General features: G+C 63.2%; 1 protein-coding gene across 5 annotated transcripts in view; it reads right to left on the bottom strand.

Moving 5' to 3' along the window:
- The window catches only part of CACNA1H (calcium voltage-gated channel subunit alpha1 H), a 52,805-nt gene extending 32,767 nt beyond the window's left edge, over positions 1 to 20,038 (bottom strand). For all 5 annotated transcript variants that reach the window (XM_079121874.1, XM_079121876.1, XM_079121877.1 and 2 more), the window contains exons 1-2: positions 19,766 to 20,038; positions 19,158 to 19,473 (exon numbers count right to left, since the gene is read on the bottom strand). In XM_079121874.1, coding sequence (XP_078978000.1) covers positions 19,158 to 19,455 — 298 coding nt within the window. In that variant the 5' untranslated portion in view covers positions 19,456 to 19,473; positions 19,766 to 20,038. The remainder of the gene's footprint in view (positions 1 to 19,157; positions 19,474 to 19,765) is intronic.
- Between the last annotated feature and the right edge of the window lie 943 nt (positions 20,039 to 20,981).

Below are 20,981 nucleotides of genomic sequence, written 5' to 3'. Positions count from 1 at the left end.
GATCTACGTGGCCCTGACTGTAGGGCCATGACGTACGTCTCTGGGGCCCCTCTCCACCCTGGCCGGTCCTGCCTCACCCCCAAGCTGGGAGCTTCTGGGGCAGGTTTGGTCAGGATGCTGTCAGGACCCAGCTCCAAAGCTGGGGTGGACAAGGGAGCCCTGGGGGAGTGGCCAGAGTAGGACAGGACATGGCTAAGACAGAGATGATGAGACAGCAGACACTTCCCAGCCAGGGTGGCCCCCAGCACTGACCCTCCCAGCACTGACCCTCTGCAGGTGGCTAAACTGAGGCTCAGGACAGTCTCCTGCCAGCTCAGAGAATCCAGGTCTGGCCACCCCTCCCCAGCGCCCCAGAGATAGGAGTCAAACACACACACACAGACAAATTCACTTGCCACAGAGGGTGCAGGAGCCGTCTGGACCAAGACACAGCAGACAGCTGTGCCAGCACCCCGAGCCCCAGACTAGGGAGGCCCCCATCAGACACCAATTAGCCTGGCTCGGCTGGAGCTGTCGGGGAAGCTCTGGTACAAACATTTCCAACAGCAGTGTCTGCCTTTAACGCGTGGAGCATCTTTGAGCCCAGACCCCAGCTGAGCAGCTGTCCAGCCAACCCGTAGAGCAGTGAAAGGGACCACACAAGGCCCTGCGAAGCACGTCCACGTGACCAGGTGGGAGGAGGCACGCAGCTTCCCTGGGGCCTGAAGCTGCCCCCTCGTCCTGGACACATGGCAGCCCTGGCCAGGTGTGGACAGGGAGCCAGGATAATCCATGCTGCTGGCTGGGGCCAGTGGGAGAAGGGGGCCAGCCACCACCGACACTGGTGCTGGCCGCTGGGCACACCCCCGCGGCCACGCCTCTGCTCCAGCACACCTGCACCTGCAACACCCAATTCCTTTCCTGTTTCTGAAACCCCTGCTCAGTCCTCCAAACCCACAAGGCTCCTCCTCCACTGCCCTCTGGCTCACGGAGCACCCACTGCCCCTAAGGGACTGGTGTCACTGAGCTGGGCACGGGGCTGGTGAAGCACAGGTGCACCAGAGGTCCACTAGAGGCCACAGCAAGGCGAGGCACCGAGAGTGCTGAGGGAGGAAGCCCTGTCCGGGGTTAAGGAGATCACCCCACCCACACCCAGGCTTTGGGGTGCAAACCCTCTGGAGGGGCCCTCCAGGGGTCAGGGACCCTGTGCACAGCAGCGGGGCTGCGGACACAAACCACTCCGTGGTAGGCCTCCATCTATTTACCTATAAGAGGCGCGCCTGGGCTCGTGCCAGGGCAGAGCACGGCAGGGCCCCTGAGGCCACCCAGTCAGCCTCAGGGGTGGCCAGGTCGGGCCGGGTGCCTCCTGCTGACCGCAGACCCAGGCCCTGGGGAGTCTTCTGGCCCATGCTGTGCCGACTGGACCAGCTGGCTCCCCTCCAGCTGCTGTGTCTGAATCGATCCCTAATAACTCGATCCATTATGTTGGAACAGAATTCTTGGAAACCGGCAGGAAAAGAAGGTTCTGTGAATCATCTGAGTCATTTTTTTAAACTAACAATGGGCGTCTCTCCCCTCCCTGGCGCAACGTGCTATCCACACACTGCTGCAGCTTGTTCCGGAAGGTGCCGGCTGCCCCTGCTGAGGGAGGCCCCCCACAGCTCTGTGCAGAGCAGGGTCTTCCCTTCCCAGCAGACGAGGCCCAGTGCCTCCCTCCCTGCCTCCGGCTTGGCCATGTCCCAGCTCCCGCCCCTTCGAATCCCGCCGACCCATGGGCTCTGCCTGCCCACAGCTGGGGGAATCCTGGTGGTGGCTCCCCAGGAGACAGTGCGGGGAGAGCCCCCATGCTGCTGGCAACGAGCCGCATTTACGTTCAGCGGCTGGGCTGCAGTGTTACTCCCACCTCCCAGGCTCCTCAGAGGTGGGTGTGCCTCTGGGGGTCTAGCCCCCTCAGAGGGAGTGGCTGGACCAGCCCTGACCTTGGCGGCGGCCTCAGGACCCAGGGTGAGCCGGCCAGACCCGACAGCCCAGTGGACCACTGCAGGGCCGTGCACGCGTGGAGGCTGTACCCCGGAGGCCTTGACCTCCCCATCTGGAAACCGGGACTCCAGATGTCAGCCTGCATCCTGCAGGAGCCCAAGGACTGCCTGCGGTGCATGGGCCCTGCAGCCAGGTGGCCCAGAGACCCGCAGGACCAGAACAAGGCCCTGCTCCCTCTCCGAGTCTGGGGAAACGCTGCTACTCCCCGCGACAGAATGGGCCACGACAACCCACGCCTTCCCCACGGTGTCCCTAAATGAATCAGAGTGAGCACTTCCTGAGCTTCCCAGTTTTAAATACTGAAAAGGTGAACGGATGGGACCAAGTCACAGTGGCCCCAGGGCACTAGTTCACACACCCCGTGTGAAGGGGCCCTGAGACTCCGGAGTGGGAGAGACTCAGCCAGGCTGTCAAGCAGGAGCGTGAGTCGTACCCCAATGCAGGGGGGGGCTCTAGCCAACACCCCCATACCCACCCACAGCAGCTGGGCCTGTCCTGCCCCTCCCACCAGGTTCCTGGGGCAGCCTGCACCCACCCTACTGTGGCCCCCCAGGCCTACATACAGCCCAGCTCGATGCCTCTGGGGCAGCAGCACTTCTGAAACCCCACGCTGCTCCTGGTGGTGCCTCTCCTGCCAGATGCCAGCTACCCACCAGGACACCCCTGATGTCCCCGGGTCTGGCCTGGTGCAATTCTGGGTCTGTGGCTGAGCAAGTTACCCCAGGGGAGGGCAGACCAGACCAGGCTGATCCCAGACCCCACCCAACCCCAGGAGCCAAGAAACCAGGTTTTCCGGAGTCTACTAGCCCCCAGAGAAACCCCTTGGGGTGTTGGTCTACACAAGAAGTTCTAGACAGGGTGCTGGGCCACATGCCACCCATGTGAGATGGCTGCTGGGCTGAGGGGCGTGCATCCTGTCCCCGTGGCTACGGAAGCCAGCCCCGAGGAAGTCGGAGCTTTGATAATAAATCATTTAATCAGGGAATCCCCAGGCTGCCGTCAGGCTCAGCACAGCGTGCAGCGTGGCTGGAGGGCTACCTGCCGTTCCTGTGTCTGGGGCTCCCTCCTGCCACGCAGCTAATGCTGGGCCTGGCTCCACACACACATGGGTGCGTCCTGACGGGGACGGAGGTGGGCCAGGCGCCCGCTGGGGTCTGAGCAGCCTGGGTGGCGAGGAGGTGCTGCCTCTTGCTGCCTGGCACCCTTCCTGTGGGGCTCGGGAGGCCTGAGGCCATGCTCCATCCCTAGATCCACAGTGAGCTCCAGGGCCTTGCCTGGCGTGGTGGGGGCAAGGGAGAGCCGAGGTTGGCTTGGCTAGAAGCACCTACTGTGCACTGCCTCTGTCCACTGCAGCCCCCTGCCCAGTTCAGCATCTGTGGGCCTGGAGATGGGAGGCCTGCCAGTCAGTGTGAGGACGAAGCCACTTCAGAACCTAAGCCCACTGGGTACGGGGTACCGTAACCTGGACCCTTCCATGGCACTGGACCTGGCCACTCGTGCCTGGTGCCCACTTTAGTGCGTCCCACCTCTCAGACCTGTTGCCTGGCCTGGATGAAGGGGGATAGATAGGGGCCAGGAGAGGGCTGGGGTGGACCCTCTACACATTGTCCTGCACAAGTGCTGGCTATGCAGCCAGGGGACCAGGGGCCTAGGTGAGGACCACGGAAGTGGCTTTGGAGCTAGGGTTATGGCTCAGTGGTGCAGCGCTTGCCTACCAAGGCACTAGGTTCAATTCTCAGCACCGCATATAAATAAAATAAAGGTCCACTGACCAAAAAAAAAAAAAAAAAAAAAAAAAAAAAAAAAAATATATATATATATATATGAAGTTGCTTCAACAGGAGCAGATCAGGCAGAAGGCAGCAGGTGGGAGGGGCTGCTGGGGACAGCCAGGCTGTGGTCCCCAGCCTGGCTCCTGGGTGCCACCCAGGTCAGGTTGGGGCACGCCAGGCAGCAGTCAGCCACAGAGCACAGGAGAGCCCAGCTGAGGACCATAAGCCACTGAAGAGTGCCAGCCCCACCGGCAGGGACTGGGACCAGACCCTGTTGTGTCCTCCTCGTAGAGATCAGACCCTAGGCCCCGCAGAGGAAGGTCCCTCCCTCCAAATAGTCCAGGTGGCCCCAACCCCAGGTCGGCTCCCCTCCCAGAGGAAGGGGCACAGGGGACACACCAACTCGGTTGACATGGCAACCAGGAAGCCAGCCCAGGACTCAACTAGACCTTACTTGTGGAAGAAAGAAATATATTTTCTAGTTAAAGTTGGGGAGTCCACATTGATCCTCAGGCAGCCATTAGCACTCATGGAGGGGCCCCCTCCCCCTCATCCTGCTTCCCTGCCTCTTTCCAAACCCCAAAGCCAGCCGACAGCTGAGCCTGCCCAGGGACGCCGCAGATTCCTCAGTCCTCCCGCACCCTGGCCCCGCCCCAGGGAGCCTGGCTGGTGGGGACGCCTGGCCAGCCTAGTGGCATGACATCAGGTTCCCATCCCAGAGAAACTGGTGGAAGGCATGGAGGGAAGGCTTCTCTTCACAGAGATCTCTGCAGCAGGAACTGGGGGTGGGCAGTGCCCAGTGGGCCCACAGGGCTGTGTGAAGCTCCTGGGCTCAGGGACCAGGTCGCCCCCTAGCACAGCCCTGCACCGACCCTGCACCCACCAGGCAGCTGGAAGCACAGGCCAGGAGGGAGGCACCCGGGAGGGGCAGCGGGGGCTCAGCCCACACTGTCTCTTTCCCCCGGGACTCCAGCTCTGCACATAAACAGTCTAAATTAGGAATTAAAACATCCCGCAATCCCAACCATCCGGCAGGCTGTGTTTCAAACACGCGGAAAACACCCTGTGAGACCTGAGCTCTCCAACGTGATCTGCAGCATGGTGACCAAGGACACCTGTGCCCTCCTTGTTGGGGACCAGGCTCCATCTGTACGAAGCCCTGTGTGGACATGGCTAGCTCACCCTGTGATCATGGACAGGCCAGGAGGAGCAGGCTGGGTAGGGCTATCCTAGCCCCACAGGGCGGGTGCGGTCAGAGGCAGTCAGCCTGTCCTGCCTACCTCCCACCAAGCTCCAAGAGGCGGCTGGGGCTCCCTGCTCTCCAGGGCAGGGAAGCCCCAAGAGCCCGGGAACTAGGCAGGGTCCTGCCCATGTGGCCCCAGAGGGAGGGCAGCAGCCCCAGGCTGGGCTCCTTGCAGCCTAAGTGGTTGGAGACCACTAGGGAGCCCAGGCCATTGGTGGGGGTAGCCACAGTGGGTCCTGGGCCAGGAGCCTTGGAGACCTCCCAGCCTGCAGTGACTTACCAGGATTGGCAACGGGTGCAGGGCAGATGCCTGGGGCCAAGAGGATGCCTCATCGTGAGCCAAGGACCTGCTCAGGGTACCTGAGGGAGCCTGAGCAAGTGGGAGGGGTGACTGAGGCATAGGGCCTCTTTGGGAACAGCCAGAACAGGTCTGCAAAGGGCTTCAGGGATGGCTATGGTGGGCAGTGGGGAGCCAAAGGTGGTCCTTGAGCAAAGGAATCATACGTGATTTCTGGCAGGTTGGAGCTCCTGGGTGTGTCTGAGCAGAGCAAGCAAACAAGAGTCCAGGCTGTGTGTGGACACAGGCCTATCTTCTCAGCCTGGAGCAGGGGTGCCAGGCCCTCTCCACACACAACTCTTCCTCAACCCTCCAAAAACCAGGCCTCAGACGAACAAACAGGCCTGGAGAGACCTGCCTGCAGCTGCCCAGCATCTGGGTCAGTCTCTTGTGAGTGCCTCTCTGGGAAACCCACGGGTTAATCGCTATAATGCCCCAAGGTCATGCTAGTATGGGTGAGGGCAGTCTCTGCCCTCAGCCCTGGGTCAGGGGAAGACAAAGCCACCAGGCTGCGCCTCCTGGTGTGGGCTGCAGTGCTCTAGGTGGGCTGGTCCGGCTGGTCCTTCCACCGCCCACTGTCCCCACTCAGGTTTCAGGGTCTGCTGAGCATGGAGCCCGTGCCCTCAGGATCGCCCCAAGACCTGGCTACAAGCAGGCTCACTCAGAAGAGGCAAGGGGTTCTCCAGAGCACAGACCCCAGCCCCAGCCAACTCCACGCACACCCGGTAGGCAGCAGTACTGAGGCACCAGGTCAACCTTTCTCCCCACCCAAGGCCTGCAGGACCCTGTCAGCTCAGCAGCCAGCCAGGGACAGCCAGGAGTGGCATTTGGTGGGTGGTGGCTGCAGACATGCGTGTGGCCTCAGAGAGCCCAGCCTTAGGTCCCAGCTCCCATGCTGGCTTACAGGGGCAGTTCACCTACTCCCTGGGGGTGCTTACTGGCCAAGTTATGACCCAGCCTCCACAGCCCACTCTCAGCAAACCCCAGAGATGCCACCTCTGTGCTCTGAATCTGGAGGACCCCACATACGGCCATGGAGCAGTGGGGGGCATCCCAGCGAGCCGGGAGGGACCGGGTGCAGCCTTGAACTCACTAAATGGCTTTATGTAACCCAGGCGGCGGGCTCCCAGGGCCAGGCTGGTAAACCGGAGCCGACTGGGGATTAGTGACAGTCGTTGCCACAGCAACCCCATTAGTGGGAAACATGTCATGGTCGGGAGCAGCTCCGGCCTTCTCTGCTCCACAAAGGTAAGAGGAAACCCCAGAGATTCATTAGCAACAGGTTCCCATAGCAACCGCGCCAAGCTCATTAATAATTTTTTTTTATTCCAAGTGTGGGTGTTGAAATTCTCCAGAGAACTGACGGATATCAAGCGCGCACACACGCCAGCTACTCCTACCCACAGCCCAGGCGTCCCCCTCTGCCAGTGCCTGGGGCACCGTCACCTGTCCCCCACACCTGTGGGACAGGGCAGGGATTCCCAGACAGGGGGGCAGCCAGTCAGCTCCTGCCCACCAAGATGGCCTTGAACCCAGCAGGCCACATCTAAGCCCCTCTTCTAGAGCCACAGACAGGGGCTGCCACCCTGGAGACACCACGAAGTGTCTGCAAAGAGGGGTGGTCTCGCTCACCCAGCTGGCGTGGCAGAACCCGGCTCGAGGTGCCCCAGGCCCAAGTGGGCACTCTGGGAAACAGGTTGGCAGCTCCCCAGATGAGCCACTCCTGCACGGCACGGCAGTTCTGCTCCCGGTACCTGCCAGGGAACTGGCCTCGGGGTTCCGAGGAGACCCACGCGCCCCCTCCCCTGGCACACCCGTACGAACAGCCCGAGCACCCTCAGCGGAGGACAGAGCGCTCCACACGCACGGGGGCGTCCACAGGGACACCAACGCCTGCCAGCACACGGGTGAGCCTCGGCACAATGCTCAGGGAGAGCGACGCAGAGGGCACGGGCAGGACCTCGGCAAGAGGACTGCCCAGAGTAGGCGAAGGCAGAGGCAACTACCGTCCAGTCCGGTTAGACCGCCCGTGGCACCGGTCCCCTTCGCATCACGGCCACATGTGCCTGCGGACGGTGATCCCGGAGCAGTGTGCGCTACAGCTGCCGGAGGGAAGAGCCACAGGCAGAGCCAGTCGGACGGCCTGGCTCTGGACCCTGTGAGCTGGAAGCGACCTCCACTGAGCCAGGGGTCTCCCAGCCAGGTGCTGTCACAGGCCCCTGGGCCAGGCTCTCCTGTCTTCTGCTTTGAACACGAATGCACCCCAGCACCAGGGTGCTTCTGGGGCGAGGGACGGCAGGCACGAGACGTCTCAGGGACACAGCCAGCAAGCTCAGGATGCTCATGACCCTCACCAGGTCCCCAAACCTCCTTGCAGGGCAGGAAGCGTCCCCAATCCCAAGGCCCCTTGGACCACAGTCCCTGCCACCAATGAGAAAGTGAGAGACAGGGGACCTCCAGGCTCAGCCCACACAATGCACTCACACAGGGCACGTCCCCTGCCCCCACGGCAGCACACGCAACCCAGCAATTCCTAATTAGAAGACAAAACAGTCTTGTTCTCAGCCTGCCCGCCGGACGAGAGGCAGCAGCCGACGTCCCCATCAGGAGCCACAGACCCGCCCACGCAGGGGGCACGCCACAGCAGCTCCCTCACAGTGGAGGGAGGGGGCCCACTTCCAGCCTAAACTTCCGGAAGGAAGACACGCTGCGGGGGCAGGTGCAGAGGGGAGGACGAACTGGGGGCTCAGTCAGCTGTGGGGGCCGTGAAGAGGCAGAGCTCAGCCCGCCACGCAGGCTCAGGATGAGACCCCGCACTGGTGACAGCCTGGAGAGGCAGGGGAGGAAGGCTGCCCGGCTGGGGCCTCCCTGAGCCCCAGCCAACATCTGGTGCGGGGTGCCCTGGCGCCCTCTGTGCCAGCTCCGCTCGGCCCCCACCAGAGCTGAAGCAGGCCTCACTGGGACAAGGCCCCAGCCCGACCCTGCGCCCGCCCTGGAGAATCCTTCAGCCAGTCGGTCTCCTCCCCACCACTCAGTGACCCAGATTCTTCGGCCGACCAAGAAATGCAAGGCTGTGGGACGTGGAGGAAGAAGGTGGCCTGAGCTGAGGGCCAGCTTCTGAAACCTGGAAACCACTGTCCTAAGCCTGCTGCTGGTGAGCCACTGTCCCCAGGCCCACCCGGCAAGCTGTTCTCGTGACACTGCGTCGGGCTTCCAGAATGTTCCTCCGGACCGAAGTGCTTGGCTAACAGTGGGGTAGGTTCCTGGACAGCAGCTCTGTCTCCACATGATGCACCAGGGAGGACTCCGTGGTCCCCTCCTCACTCTGGCCAGGGCACTGCCATCATCTGGGCATCCTTTCCATCACAGAACCTTGACGCAACCACATGACCCTGGGATCAGCCAGCTGAGGGATGTCCCCACTGGCCCAATGATCAGGAGCCCCGCCTGCCACACTGATGGCAGGAACGTGGGGATATGCATCTGCCACACGAGCAACTGGCTGCACTGCGATCCCACCCACTGTCAGGAACCCGCACGGGGGGTGGGTGGGCGCACCCCGTGCCTCCTCTGGACACCAGGCCTCAGATGGCCTCCACCAGCCCCGAGCAGCCCTGTCCAGGCCCATGAAACCCAGATTCACTAATCAGATTCCCTGAGGCCTCTCTGTGGGACTCAGGCACCGGCCTCATGAAAGGGAGTCAGACAGGGTCCCCGAGGACACAAGAACATGGGGGGCGTGCCCCAGGGTGCCTGGCTCTGGCTCCTGCCTTGCTTCCCCGAGGTCCCTCAGAGGGAGGGGCAGGGAGGACGTGGCCAGTCCAGGCCTGCGTTCAGGACCTGGGGGGCAGGGCTTGGCGGGGGGTGTCCACCTGAGGGGCAGGAAGGCACTCCACTCGAGATGCAGAGCGAGGCTGGGCGGGCAGGGCCACCACATTGCCCACAGTGCATCCTGGCTGCCTCAGGCAGAGGCTGCAGAGCCCCAAACAAGCAGGCACCCAGGCACCCAGGCTGTACCCTCCTGCCAGACTCCAGGGTCCTGAGGGCCAGCCCAACACACACCCACAGGAAGAGGGTGGGGACCGCCGCCAGCCTGTGCCCACACCAGAAAGGACCCGACCATGGCCATGGTGCCTGCAGTAGGGCTGCCCAATTCACGGGACAGACAAAAAGGTCCCCTGGCTAAACCTGGAATTCAGATGAAAACGTCTTCACTCAGGGCTGATAGGCCACCTGACCCCGGAACCTTCTTTGTTTACTGCAAACTCCTGACATCGGAGGCACCCTGGGTTTCCTCTGGCAATGGGCCCTGGTGTGTCACACCACAGATGGCATCCATGGGCCCTCATCAGCGTCCAGGGGGACAGGGGGCCTAGGAGCCCAGGAGACGGCACATGGTGCCCCAGCCCGGACACAGCCTCTTGCTTCCGCACCAAACCAAAGATACTGAGCAGTGGAGGGTCACGGGGTGGAGGGTCGCGACCTGGCAGCAGTGGTGACAGTCACAGGCCCCATCTAGGCTGAGCCCTGCGCCACGCCAGTTGGTGGAGCATTCAGACAAACTCCAGGACAGCCAGGGGCCGTAGTCAGAGTGGGAGACGCCCGGTGCCCTGCAGCCCAAGGAGAGTCCATCCATTTCAATGAGGCACTAATGCAGGCTGACTCATCAGACGGCAGCCATCGCTGGACTGTCTGCTCCCAAAGACAAAGGGACACGGCAGGGACAGTGCCGTGTGGACCCTGGGCAGACTTTGCCGGCTCGGCACCTTCTGGACAGGTGGTGGCCATTTCTGGGACACAAACTTCCTGTCTGTGGTGGCCAGGCTGTGTGCAGCCCAGGCCAGACAGAGCCACCCTCCTGAGTAAAGAGCAGCACAGCCCTGAGAAGTGTCCGACACTCCTGCGTCCCTCTCCCAAGCCCTGACCCCCCAGGCCCCACTGAGAAAGGCTGCACGCAGGGTCCTCCCAAGGGCAGGCTGGGCCTCAACTCGCAGGTTGCAGGCTGCCTCATCTGCCCAGAGCACAGGACAGACAAATGGGCAAAAAGCCCAGGGACACTCGGTGATCTCAAGGGTCAGACATCCCAGAAGGACCAGACAGGCAGGAGCCAGGACACCTCTGTGGTGACTGCAGGAATGGGCACCCATGGGGCACTGCCAGTTAGCCTGCAGACACCAGGAGGAACTTGAGGGCCATGAGACCCCAAGGGTCTCCTGAGCTGGGCCCAAGGGTGGGCTGGGACAGCTTCAGACTTAAGCTGTCTCTTCTCAGGCTGACTGTGGCCAGGACCCTTCTCCATGGACACTAAGGGGGTGTCCTTGTCCTCTGGGCACGGGCAGCAGCTGGAGCCTGACACTTCCAATGCCTCTGAAGCCACGTGGGGCACCCAGAGAAAAGTGAGCAGGCTCGGCTGGCAAGAGGAAGGCTGAGCCGCAGCCTGTGCCCCCAGAGGCAGTGCAATGGCCCAGGTGTGCTCCAGTGAGGGCCCCAGACTCCGGGAGGACACCTCAGGGGCCAAGTGGGGAGGCCAGCCCAGTGACACTCATGAAGGCCATCCTCAAGGCTGGCTTTGGTGGATGCCTGCCCTTGAGGCCTCGCGACCCCACCCCAGGTGCCAGCAGAACAGCCAGACGGGCCTCCGACCAGGCAGGGAAACGCTGGCTGCTGTGGGCCTCCTGCTGACCAGGCTCTCAGAATGACCCATGTCACAGTGTTCCTCCCTTCCACCCAGCGGCCCTGTCCTTGCCTCAGAGCCCAAGGCAGCACATCTGATCTAATCATGATTCACCCAGAGGGCTGACTCCCATCAGCGAGCCCAACAGCCTCCAGCCTGAACCTCCCATCTGCCCTGGAGAGGGCAAGGTGTGCCTGTGGACAACACTAGGGAAGGACTTACACAGGGGCACCCCTGCTCACAGCCTCCCTGGGTGGGCACAGCATAGGGGTCAGTGTCCCCGGGCAGCTATGACCAAGCACGCGAGGATGGGAGCTTCACCCAGCAGAACTCACTGCTGGAGGGCCTGAGTCCATGGTCCAGGCTCCTCCTGAGCCTCCAGGGAGGCTGGCCCTGGCCTCTCTGGTGTCAGTGGCAGTCCTTGGTGTGCCGTGGCCTGTGGCTGCACTGCTGCCATCTCTGTGGCTACTGTCAACCACTGTCTTGTGACTCTTCTCATGAGGAGGCCTGTCACTGTATCTAGGGCCACCATGACCCAGAACATCCACAGCTTAGCTTGGTGACATCAACATAGACCCCATTTACAAATGGTCACATCCTGAGGTCCTAGATGGTCACAAAGTTTGAAGGAGGCCAGTGTCCAGCCTGGCTCAGCAACCTACATTGTGGCTACACGAGGGAGACCCAGAGTCCACCCTCTGCATGGCCACAGGCCTAGCAGGCTGCAGGCCCCTTTCACAGGTGTGAAGATGGCAGCCAGAGGTGACCTGTTCAGTTTCTGTGTGGTGACCCAAGAGGCTCCAGCCTCTGGACACAGTGGGACCCCAGGGGGAGGCACAAGGCCACTCTTGCCCCTCGGGTCACTGGTCTGCTCATCCCCCAGGCCCTGTTACCTTTGGGAGAACAGCCCAACCTCACTTGACACGGAGCCTCGGGGTATCCCCCATGCAGACCACAGGTGCTGTTCAGGGCTGGGTCAGGGCTGAGGTCTGTGCCCCATCAGCCAGCCAGGGCCCCAGTGGCCACACACTGTACTGGCCACACGTGGCAGGACCAGCTCAACAGCCATTCCCCTGGACTGCAGCTGGCCCCAGGTCCCCCTCTCTCAATGACCAAGAAAGACGCTGCAGTGACAAGGTGCAAACCAAGGTTCCCGTGGCGCTGCCACCCAGGCAGGCTGGAGGGAGCGGCTGGCCACCGGCCAGCAGCCGAGACTTAGGACCCCTGGAGGCCCCAGCCCTGCACGGTGAACCCACTGACTTCCAGAGGCACGAAGCCACCATCCCCTGGTAAGCACTGGGGTGTGCCCAGTCCTCACCAGTAAAATGATGCCCCTTGGGGGGGTCATGATGCCCCCCCAGGTGCAGGTGCCAGGCAAGGGGAGAAGGGGTCAGAGAAAGGACAGGAGTGTGAGCAGAGGCCAGCACCCAATGGGGACCTCTGCAACCCGGAGGGACCACCCATCCCCGGGTCACTGTCCTCAGCGCACAGCACTCTGACCTCACTGGAGCCCAGCCGGGGTGGGGGAGTGGAGCCGGCAGAGGGAGCTCCAGAGGGAAGGCAGAGTGACCAGGCCGGCCACCATGCCTGCCCAGTATAGCCAGCGTGGTGCCAGGGTCAGGGCACAGTGTGGCACAGTGTTCACACAGGGCCAGGTGCAGAGCTGCGCCCACGCACAGGAACAGCTTCGGGGCTCAGCCTGGCTCCTGGCCCTCGGCCACCCCAGTCCTCACGGGAGGCTCACACCAGTGCTGGGCGGGCATCCATGACCACTGTGCTGGACAGCTAAAGCTCCCCATGAGGACTCAGCTCCACTCCTGCAAGACCACGCAAATGAAAGGGAATGGGCCAGCCCTGGCCTGGACCTCCATCCGTGAGCAAGGCTGCACAGGCCAGGCATGCCAAAAGGGAGCCCACACCCCCAGGGCAGCCCCCACCTAATGGGCACAGGGATCGCCAGCCCAGCTCCCGACCTGGGCTGGGGCTGCTCAGGGGTGCCCCGGGGGCCCTGAGAGCCTCCAGAACCAAGATGGATGCCACACTGGGCCAGGAGCGTGGGGTGACCCCGCACCAGGGCTCCCTCTGCCCACTGACCCCCAGGTGTTGAGGCGGCAGCAAGGGGAGAGGCCTGGCACCCCCACACAGCGTGCTCTGATTCAGCACATTCTCTAATCATCCCTCCGGGCTCTGACGACACCACCAGCACCCCGCCCCCACCAGAGCCCAAGAGGGCTGGGGGCCGGAGACACCAGCCCAGGGGTACCACACCCCTCAAGTCCATTCAAAGTGGCCCCCTGAGCAGAACGGCAGGCAGCTCACAAGCCCATCTGTCGCCCCGGGCGGACAGAGAACTCTGGGGACCATGCCCAAGATTGCTGCCAACTCTCTTGAGCTGGGCAGGGGGCCGAGAGCCAGCCGGGCTCCTTTCCTCTGTGTCCCTGCCCCCCGGACTGCATCTTGTCTGGGCTCGCGTCTGGACCCAGGGCCTGGGGCAGTCGGCCGACTTCACCCTTTCTGCCCAGAACAGGCGGTCAGTCTTTAGTCTCGTCTGCAAAAGCAACCCGAGCTCCAGTGGCTTGAGTAGCACCAACCTGTGCCAAAATTAACCTTTGCGAGGAGGAGAGCACGTCACACCCACTCGCCTGGAGGAGGAGGAGGGCTGTTCGAGTCCGGCCGTGGCCTCGAGCCTCCAGTCCTGTGAGCGGCTCAGCACAGCCAGAGCCGACATCTGCATAAACAGAGGTAACGGATCGCGCCTGACCTTGACTGTTCAGGGCCAAGGTTTAGACTTGGCGCCCGGCTGGGCTGCTCTGGATTCAAGTGAGTGTTTGACAGGCTGGTCCATCCCCCGCATTCCTTCACATCCCGACCCTGAGCGGGCCTTGCGCCAGCTCCAGAGCCCAACCCGGCCCACTGCGCGGGGCGGCAAGGGGAGCACCCAGACCACCGAGCTCTCAACTGGGCCGGGGAGGAGCCCAGAGCCTGCCACAGTCCCTCCCTAGCCAGAACAGAGCTTGGGCATTCCATGGGGTCCGCCTGGCCTCAAAGGTGTGGGGGCACCAGCACCTCCCCACCTCCCAGCCTCTGCCCACATGGTGCCTCCAGCCGCCCTGCCATCTCTGCCTATCCTTGATAAGCCTGAGGACCGGCCCCTGACTTCTGACTTGCTGTCCACAGCCCTGGAGTTCAGAGAGCAGGGCCAAGTTCAGGCCATCTGCCTGCCTGTGCCCACCCCCACACAGGGACAGCCTCCCCTAGCCCACCTGCCCTACAGCCTTTGGCCACACCCCAAGTGCCTCAGGGCCACAGCAGGTGCCCTTCCTGCTTCTAGACACTCCTGTTCTGCCAGTGTCCATGCAGTGGATGGAGCCTCCCCAGCCCCTTGCCCCCTGGCCTCCTGTCTGATCCACCCCTTTCTCCCAAGGGCCCCACGTGAACAAGAGGCTATGGGCCGTGGAGTTCTGTGTAGGTGCTGTGGGGGAACACCAGGGGCCTGGCCAGGAGACCTCTGCTGGGTGGTCACCAAGACCCAGTGCTCACAGGAGCCCTCTCACTGTTCCATGTCCCTCACAAGGACACACGAGACCTCTCAGGGACTGTTGGAGAGGTATGTGCGAGGTCCAGGGGGTGGGCTGCCACAGCGCCAATGTGGCTGACAATTGGGTTCAAGGACTCGGTCCACCCTGAGGCCAACAGAAAGGAGCCGTGGATTCCACAGTGCCAGGGGTGATTAGCAACAGGCAGGAACAAGGTCGAGTGAGAGCCGCCAGTGTCACCAGAGGTGAAACCTGGGGCCACCGGCACAAGGTGCCCAGCAGCACAGGCTGGGAGCTGTAGCCAGCAGGGCAAGAGTGGCCAGTCCACCCCCAGCTCACACAGCAGGTGCATGGCAGATCCTTTCGAAAAGCACCAAGGATGCACCCGCCACCCTAGAGGCGGACGGTCCCGACCAGTGCCCAGCCTGCTCTGGCTTCAGCTTCGTTGCGTTGTCCTCCCCATGGGAGCTGAGGACCAACTGCAATGTGGCAGGCCCCCTGCAGGGCTTGCGTGGCCTCGCTGCCATCTTGCCCATCCTAGTGAAGAGATGTCACAAAGGCATGAGGTGAAGGACTCTCCAAGAGGAGTCCAGAGGTCCCCTGCCCAGGAGATGCCTACCTGGGGCCTCCTCCAACAGTCCTGGGAGGGGAGAGCCACCAGCTCCCACAAGACCCCCACACGCTGTCTGCCCTGCCTCACCTGGATCCCTGAGGAGGGTGGGGCTGCCCTCCCCCACCCCGAGATGAGCCCCAGGTGGGAAACGTCCTGCCCACCCAGGCACAGCCTGTGAGCTCCATGAACCACAGCCCCCGGCCCCCACCTGGCTCTATAAGGCCAGCTGCAAGCTGCTGACCAGTGTTTCAGGTGTGTGGTCTGTCTAAAGAGAGCCTGGAGTGTGCCATGGCCGCGTATGGCCTCCAGGGCCTGCGGGGAGGCCTGTCCTCAGCACAGGGCCCAGGCCTAGGGCAGGCACAGTGCCGACACCAAGCGCCTCTGCCTTCACACCCCCTGCTCCTACCCAGAGGCGGCGGCCTTCCACTGTGATAGAGCCTGTGCCCAGCCTACTGGACGTGAGCGGAGATGTGAGAAGCTGCCCTACAGGACTGATGTGAAAATCTAGGGAATCAAAGGTCAGAATGAGGTGCCAAGGAGGGGGACAGGGCTCAGGGAAGGAGCAGGCCCCTGGGCCTGGGACCTGAAAGCCCATGAAGGAGGCTAGTGAGGGACAGGCACATTCCAGAAGCAGAGCCCACACTCCTGGGCTCAGAGCTCAGGTCCAGGGGTCCTGGACAGCTCCAGTGACCAAAGCAGCCCCGAGAACCAGAATGGATATCCTGAAGGCACAGTTCTGAGCTCAGATCGCAGAGGAGAACAGAAAGGGGATAGGCTTTCTCCAGCCTGGTGTCCACACATCCTCAATGGGACACCCACACCCCACGAGTCTGCCCGGGACCCTGGCAGCCACTGTGGAGCAACAGACAGCAGAAAGCATCGATTTTGAAAAGATGTTGTAAGAACTTAAGACCATCCAGCCAAGGACATGCCAAACACAGGGCTTCCGAGACAGGCTAGGCTCAACCCAGCTCTGCCCTTCAGCTGGCAATGACCTTGGGGCGTCCTTCATACCCTCAGAGGCCAGTGACAGGGGAGTTTGGTGCTTGGCCCTGGGAATACCTCCTAAAAGGGATTCTCCTAAAGGATCTGGCCAACCCCTCACCCAACTGCCCGCTGGCCACCTCCAGCCCTGCACACCAGCAACCCACCTCAGTTGCTTAAACAGGTCCCCTTCCCAGGCTCTGCGCAACCCTGGGAGGCCCCGTCTGCCAGGCACTGGGATACCAGCAGCTGCAAGGCAGGCGGGCTGAAGTCAGGAGCCTGGGGCAGAACATAACCCAGCTGAGCGGGCTACAACACACGGGTCCCACCCACCTTCGTCTATAAATAAGCCGTGTAGGAGAAACAGTGTTCACCCAGAAGTTCCAACACTGTTGTATTTTTGAAGAGCAAAATAAATCAATAAGGACGAGGACCGTCCTCAAGCTCCTCTGCCACGGACAGCAGCCGCCCTCAAGGCAAGACAAGAACACAAGTGCTTGTGCCGGGGTCATCCATCTGGGGGTTCTGGAAAGGTTTGGAACAGAGAGAAGGTCCTTCCATGCATTTCAACCGTCAATCGAAGCCCAGCTCAGGCTAGTGGGCATCCGCTGGGAGCACCAGCCAGGGAGCTGCAAGCTGCTTCATGGAGTGTGGGTTCCTGAGCAAATCAGATTACCTTCCGTCTGAGTTTACTCTCCACAGGGAGGAGGAAGGGTCCTGCCAATACCTCCTGCACCAGGAGTCCAAGGTCCCTCCAGCACGAGACTGCCTCTCGTTACTCAGCCACACCAACTGCCCGTGGCTCCCCCTGCCTCTTACAAAGCTATCCCCTCCCAACTCCCAGGAATCTGAAGAGCCGAGGAAAGCCTCAGCCCACACGGGCTTCCCCGAGTAACTGATACCCCCACCTGTCCAGGCGTGCCAGCTTATTTTAGGATCTCCCTAAAGCCTGGATGCACACCCCGATGCAGGGGCCTGGCATCTGCTAGAGCTCACACCAGTCCCCATGTGGCTGGGGCCCTGATGACCTCCCCTACCCAAAGCGCAGGGCTCCCATGGGACCCAGAATAGAACAATCCCGGGAGCGGGCTCCTCTTGTGACGCCCCTTGGGCTACAGATACTCTGCATCACCAGGGTTCGGGGTGGGGGAGTCAAACTGCTCTTAGGTACCCATGGCAAGGAGGGTGAGTGGCACAGCAGCGCCAGCAGGGATGCTGCCAGAGGCCCACCTGCAGGGACAGGCTGAGCTCCCTGGCACCTTCCAGCCCGCTTTGGGAAGCCAGCGAGGCCCAAGTACCTCTTGGGTCCATAAGGGCATCCTCCTCCCCAGATCAGGAAGGAGCCCAGGGACAGAGCCCCGAGCCTCTGCCAGCCCCACAGCCCTGGGCCCTTGAGAGCACACTCCACCTGCATGAGCACCCCGCCCCCACCTTCCCTGCACACAGCAATGCAAACAGCCTCACCAGAAGTCCTCAGGGACACAACCAGCCCAGAACCAGTGTCGGACCCTCAGTTGCAAGGGGACGGGGCAGTGGGGCCAAGGCTCTCTCCCCTAGCTGGTCGGCACATGCCTGGAAATGATCAACAGGGTCACTGGCCTGGGCCGGCCTCTGTCCCATCCCAGGGCTGGCAACACTACATGGTTGCCCCCACCACACCCAGTCATGCCACCTTCCGGCCACATTACCTTCAACCTGGGCTCTGTAGAGCTGAGACCTACGGCTTCCCTGTAAGCTCAGCTCCACTCCAGCACAGGGGACACCTACCCATACACCACCTCCTGGTGCACAAGACAAAGGCAGGACTGGAAGCTGCTCTGAGGCAGGCCCGACCCAGGTCACAGCCTCTGTCCCTCCAACCACCACAGTCTCCTTCACACGCAGGAACAAACCCAACTCACCAGTGTTTGGATTTGAGAAAAGAAACACTGGTTTTATTACTTTTTTTGGTACAGATTCCTCTTTTGTATTTAATATTTATACAGTTAAACACACAAGGTAGGAAACATATACACACATTGCTCATCTTGCCTCTGTCTCCTTGACTCTGACAGATAAAGTTTATGAGCACCCTGTCAACCCTCTCCCCAGGCAGGCAGGCCACCCACCCGCAGCCAGTGGCAGGAAGCCGAGCACCCACTGCCAGCCACCCTGGGGACCAGTTCCACAGGCCCCCGGAGAAAACCAGTGGCACTAGGCACAACGCAAGGCCCTTTTCAGAGTCAGTCCTTAAAGGCCATCAGCTGGAGGCCACCAGACGCCTATCGGTATCCCAGGAATTGCCTCTGGCCCACCTCAACCCTGTTCTGGAACCTTCTTCTAAAGGCTGTGCCCCTGCCACTTCTTGGGCCAGGAAAGGAACTAGGGAGAAGGGGTTCCCAGCACGCAGTGCTAGTTGCCTCCCTGCCCCCAAACCCAGCTGCGCATGACTTAAATCAGCCCCGGCACTGAGTTCAGCCTGGAAAATCGAGTTCTCAACCAACGTCACCGCCTCTCTCCGCGGAGAAGCGGCCACGAGCCCTACACCGCGCACAGCCCCCACGGGTCTCTCGGGCGCTCAGAAGCTCTCAAGGCGCAGGTGGAAAACTTTGCTCCCTTACTCCTGCCCCTCTGGACTCCCCCTCGCCAAGGAGGGTCCCGCCTCAGTCCGGAAGTTTAGAAAGCCCAGAAGAGGGATTCCCGTCCTGGCCTCCATCAGTGGGGCACAGGAGTTACAACCTCTCCAAGCCTCCACTTCTTCCACCCTCTCCTGTTCTGAGTTGGCTCTGAATCGTGACACCCCGTGTTAATCGTTAGAGTCTCCCCACTCCCACCCAAAACTGGCCATCTCTTTCGGAAGAGCAATGCTCTCGCGCCCCTGACCTGCGCCCCTGCGCGCCAGACCCGCACCCAGTCCAACGATCCAGGGCGCACGAGGGCGCACACGGAAGGGATCCCGCGTTCCAGACCCCCGTGCCCCGCCAGCCCGGGAAGGATATGGGTTACAGACCAGTCGGAGGCACCAGCTGCGCGGCCGCGTGGTCTGCCCGAGGCAGAAGAAGACCGTCGCCGCCAGCGCCGGATACGGGACAGGCTGCTCTTCCTCGGCGCCCAGCTCCGCGCCCCGCTCTGCTGCCGGGCTCTCGGGGGGCGAGGCGCTAGGCCTGGACCCCCGCTCCGCCTCGCGCCCTGGCGCCCCAGAGCTCTCCGGGGACGCCCCCACCGCCGCTGCAGGGCTCGGGGGCGACGCGCCCAGGGGCACCCGGACCTCGTTGGCGGCCAGCGAGCCCTCGGTCATGGTGGCGGCGAGCAGCACCTGCGGAGGGAGGGCAGGCGGTGACCCGGGCCCCGTAACGACGCCCCAGCCCCGCCTCGGGCGGAGCGGAGCTGCGGGAACAGCCGCGGCCGCCGGGATGTCTTTGTCTTTCCTTATTAGAGACAAATGCGCCCCCCGCCCTCGTCCGCCCCCGCCCTCCCGCAAGGGCTGGCGGCCCCACCCCCATCACCCAGGCGAGGGGCGGCGGGTGCCCAAAGGGCTCCAAGCCCATGGCGCCTAAGTTGAGATGGTCCCGGGCGCGCAGTGGGAGCGCGTCCCCGCCGCGTCTCACCTCACTCCGGCGGCCGGCGGCGTCCCCGCGGGCATCGCCCGAGCGGCTCGGTCACCGCGGACCCAGCCTGGCTCCCGCCCGCGGCCCGCGCCGCCGCCCTGACCCGCGCCCCCGGCCCACCCGGCGCCTGCTCCGGCTCCCGCTCCAGCTCGCCCAGCGGCGGCGACGGCGGCGGCCCGGCGCGGGGGGCCGCTGGATGCACGGCGGGGTGCGCGCGGGCCGGGGGCGCGGCAGGGCCGGTGAAGCGCCGAGAGAGCCCCGAGCCGTCCGCGCTCAGCGCAGGAAACTTCGGAGTGAGAAGCAGGCGGGGGGCGGGGCGGGCGGGGGCAACCGCGGGGCGGGGCCAGCGCGGCCGGGGCGGGGCGGGGGCGGGGCCGAGGAGGGCAGGGGGCGCCCTGCGGGTACGAGACGGGGACGCCGGGAGGGCCAGCCGTGCTGCCACCCCGGACGCCCACCCGCAGACCCCCTACCCCCGCAATGCTACGGCCCTCACTCGCCCGCCCCAGGTCCCGGGGGCCGGTGGGCCCCGCCCTCGCCCCCTATCGGTCCCCCCACCCTCCGGCCTCGGGGCGCGCAGCACCAGGGGGCGCTCGCGGGGAGGCTCGGACGGGGGGCGGGCGGGGAGCAGCACCAACGTCCTTCCCCGCCCCCCACTGCAGGGGCGCGGAGTCCTGCCCCCCCTACCACACCTCGCGCACCGCCCCTTCCCCTACTGCGAGGGTCGGCGGAGGGGGCGGGGCCCGGCGGGCGTGGGAGGTGCGCTGTGGCCGTGACCGCGCGGTGCATGCCCCTCCCCCGCCGCGTGTGTCCTGGGTGTGCCCGAGCGCGTGTGCTGGCGCGCGTGGGCGGCGTGGGGCTCGGCTCACGGCCAAGTGTCCATGGGGGCGCCGGGGATGCTCTATCCCTAGCTCTCCCTCCGCACGCATGCACGGGCAGTTTCCGCAAACTTGCTTCGTGCCCATCCCCCTCCTGCGTGTGGACTAAGGCACTCCAGGAGTCTCGCTAGAGGAATGCCTACCGAGCTGGGCCTGCCGGTACACCCCTTCCAGAGCCGGACCAGCAAGGCCCCACCCACCAGGCCCACCAAAGGCCCTCTGTCCCAGGCCCCTGGGTGCACGTTACTTGGTAGGGAAGAGGTGGCCTCTTCACATGCCGGAGACAGCAAGACCCATGCGGGTGGGAGGACATCAACAGAGAAGGGCCTATGATGCCCAGG

Source organism: Sciurus vulgaris, assembly GCF_902686455.1.
Source record: "Sciurus vulgaris genome assembly, chromosome: 18".
NCBI classification, from domain to species: Eukaryota; Metazoa; Chordata; class Mammalia; order Rodentia; family Sciuridae; genus Sciurus; species Sciurus vulgaris.
Note: the sequence above shows the minus strand (reverse complement) of the source record. Positions and strands in the feature narration are given on the sequence as shown.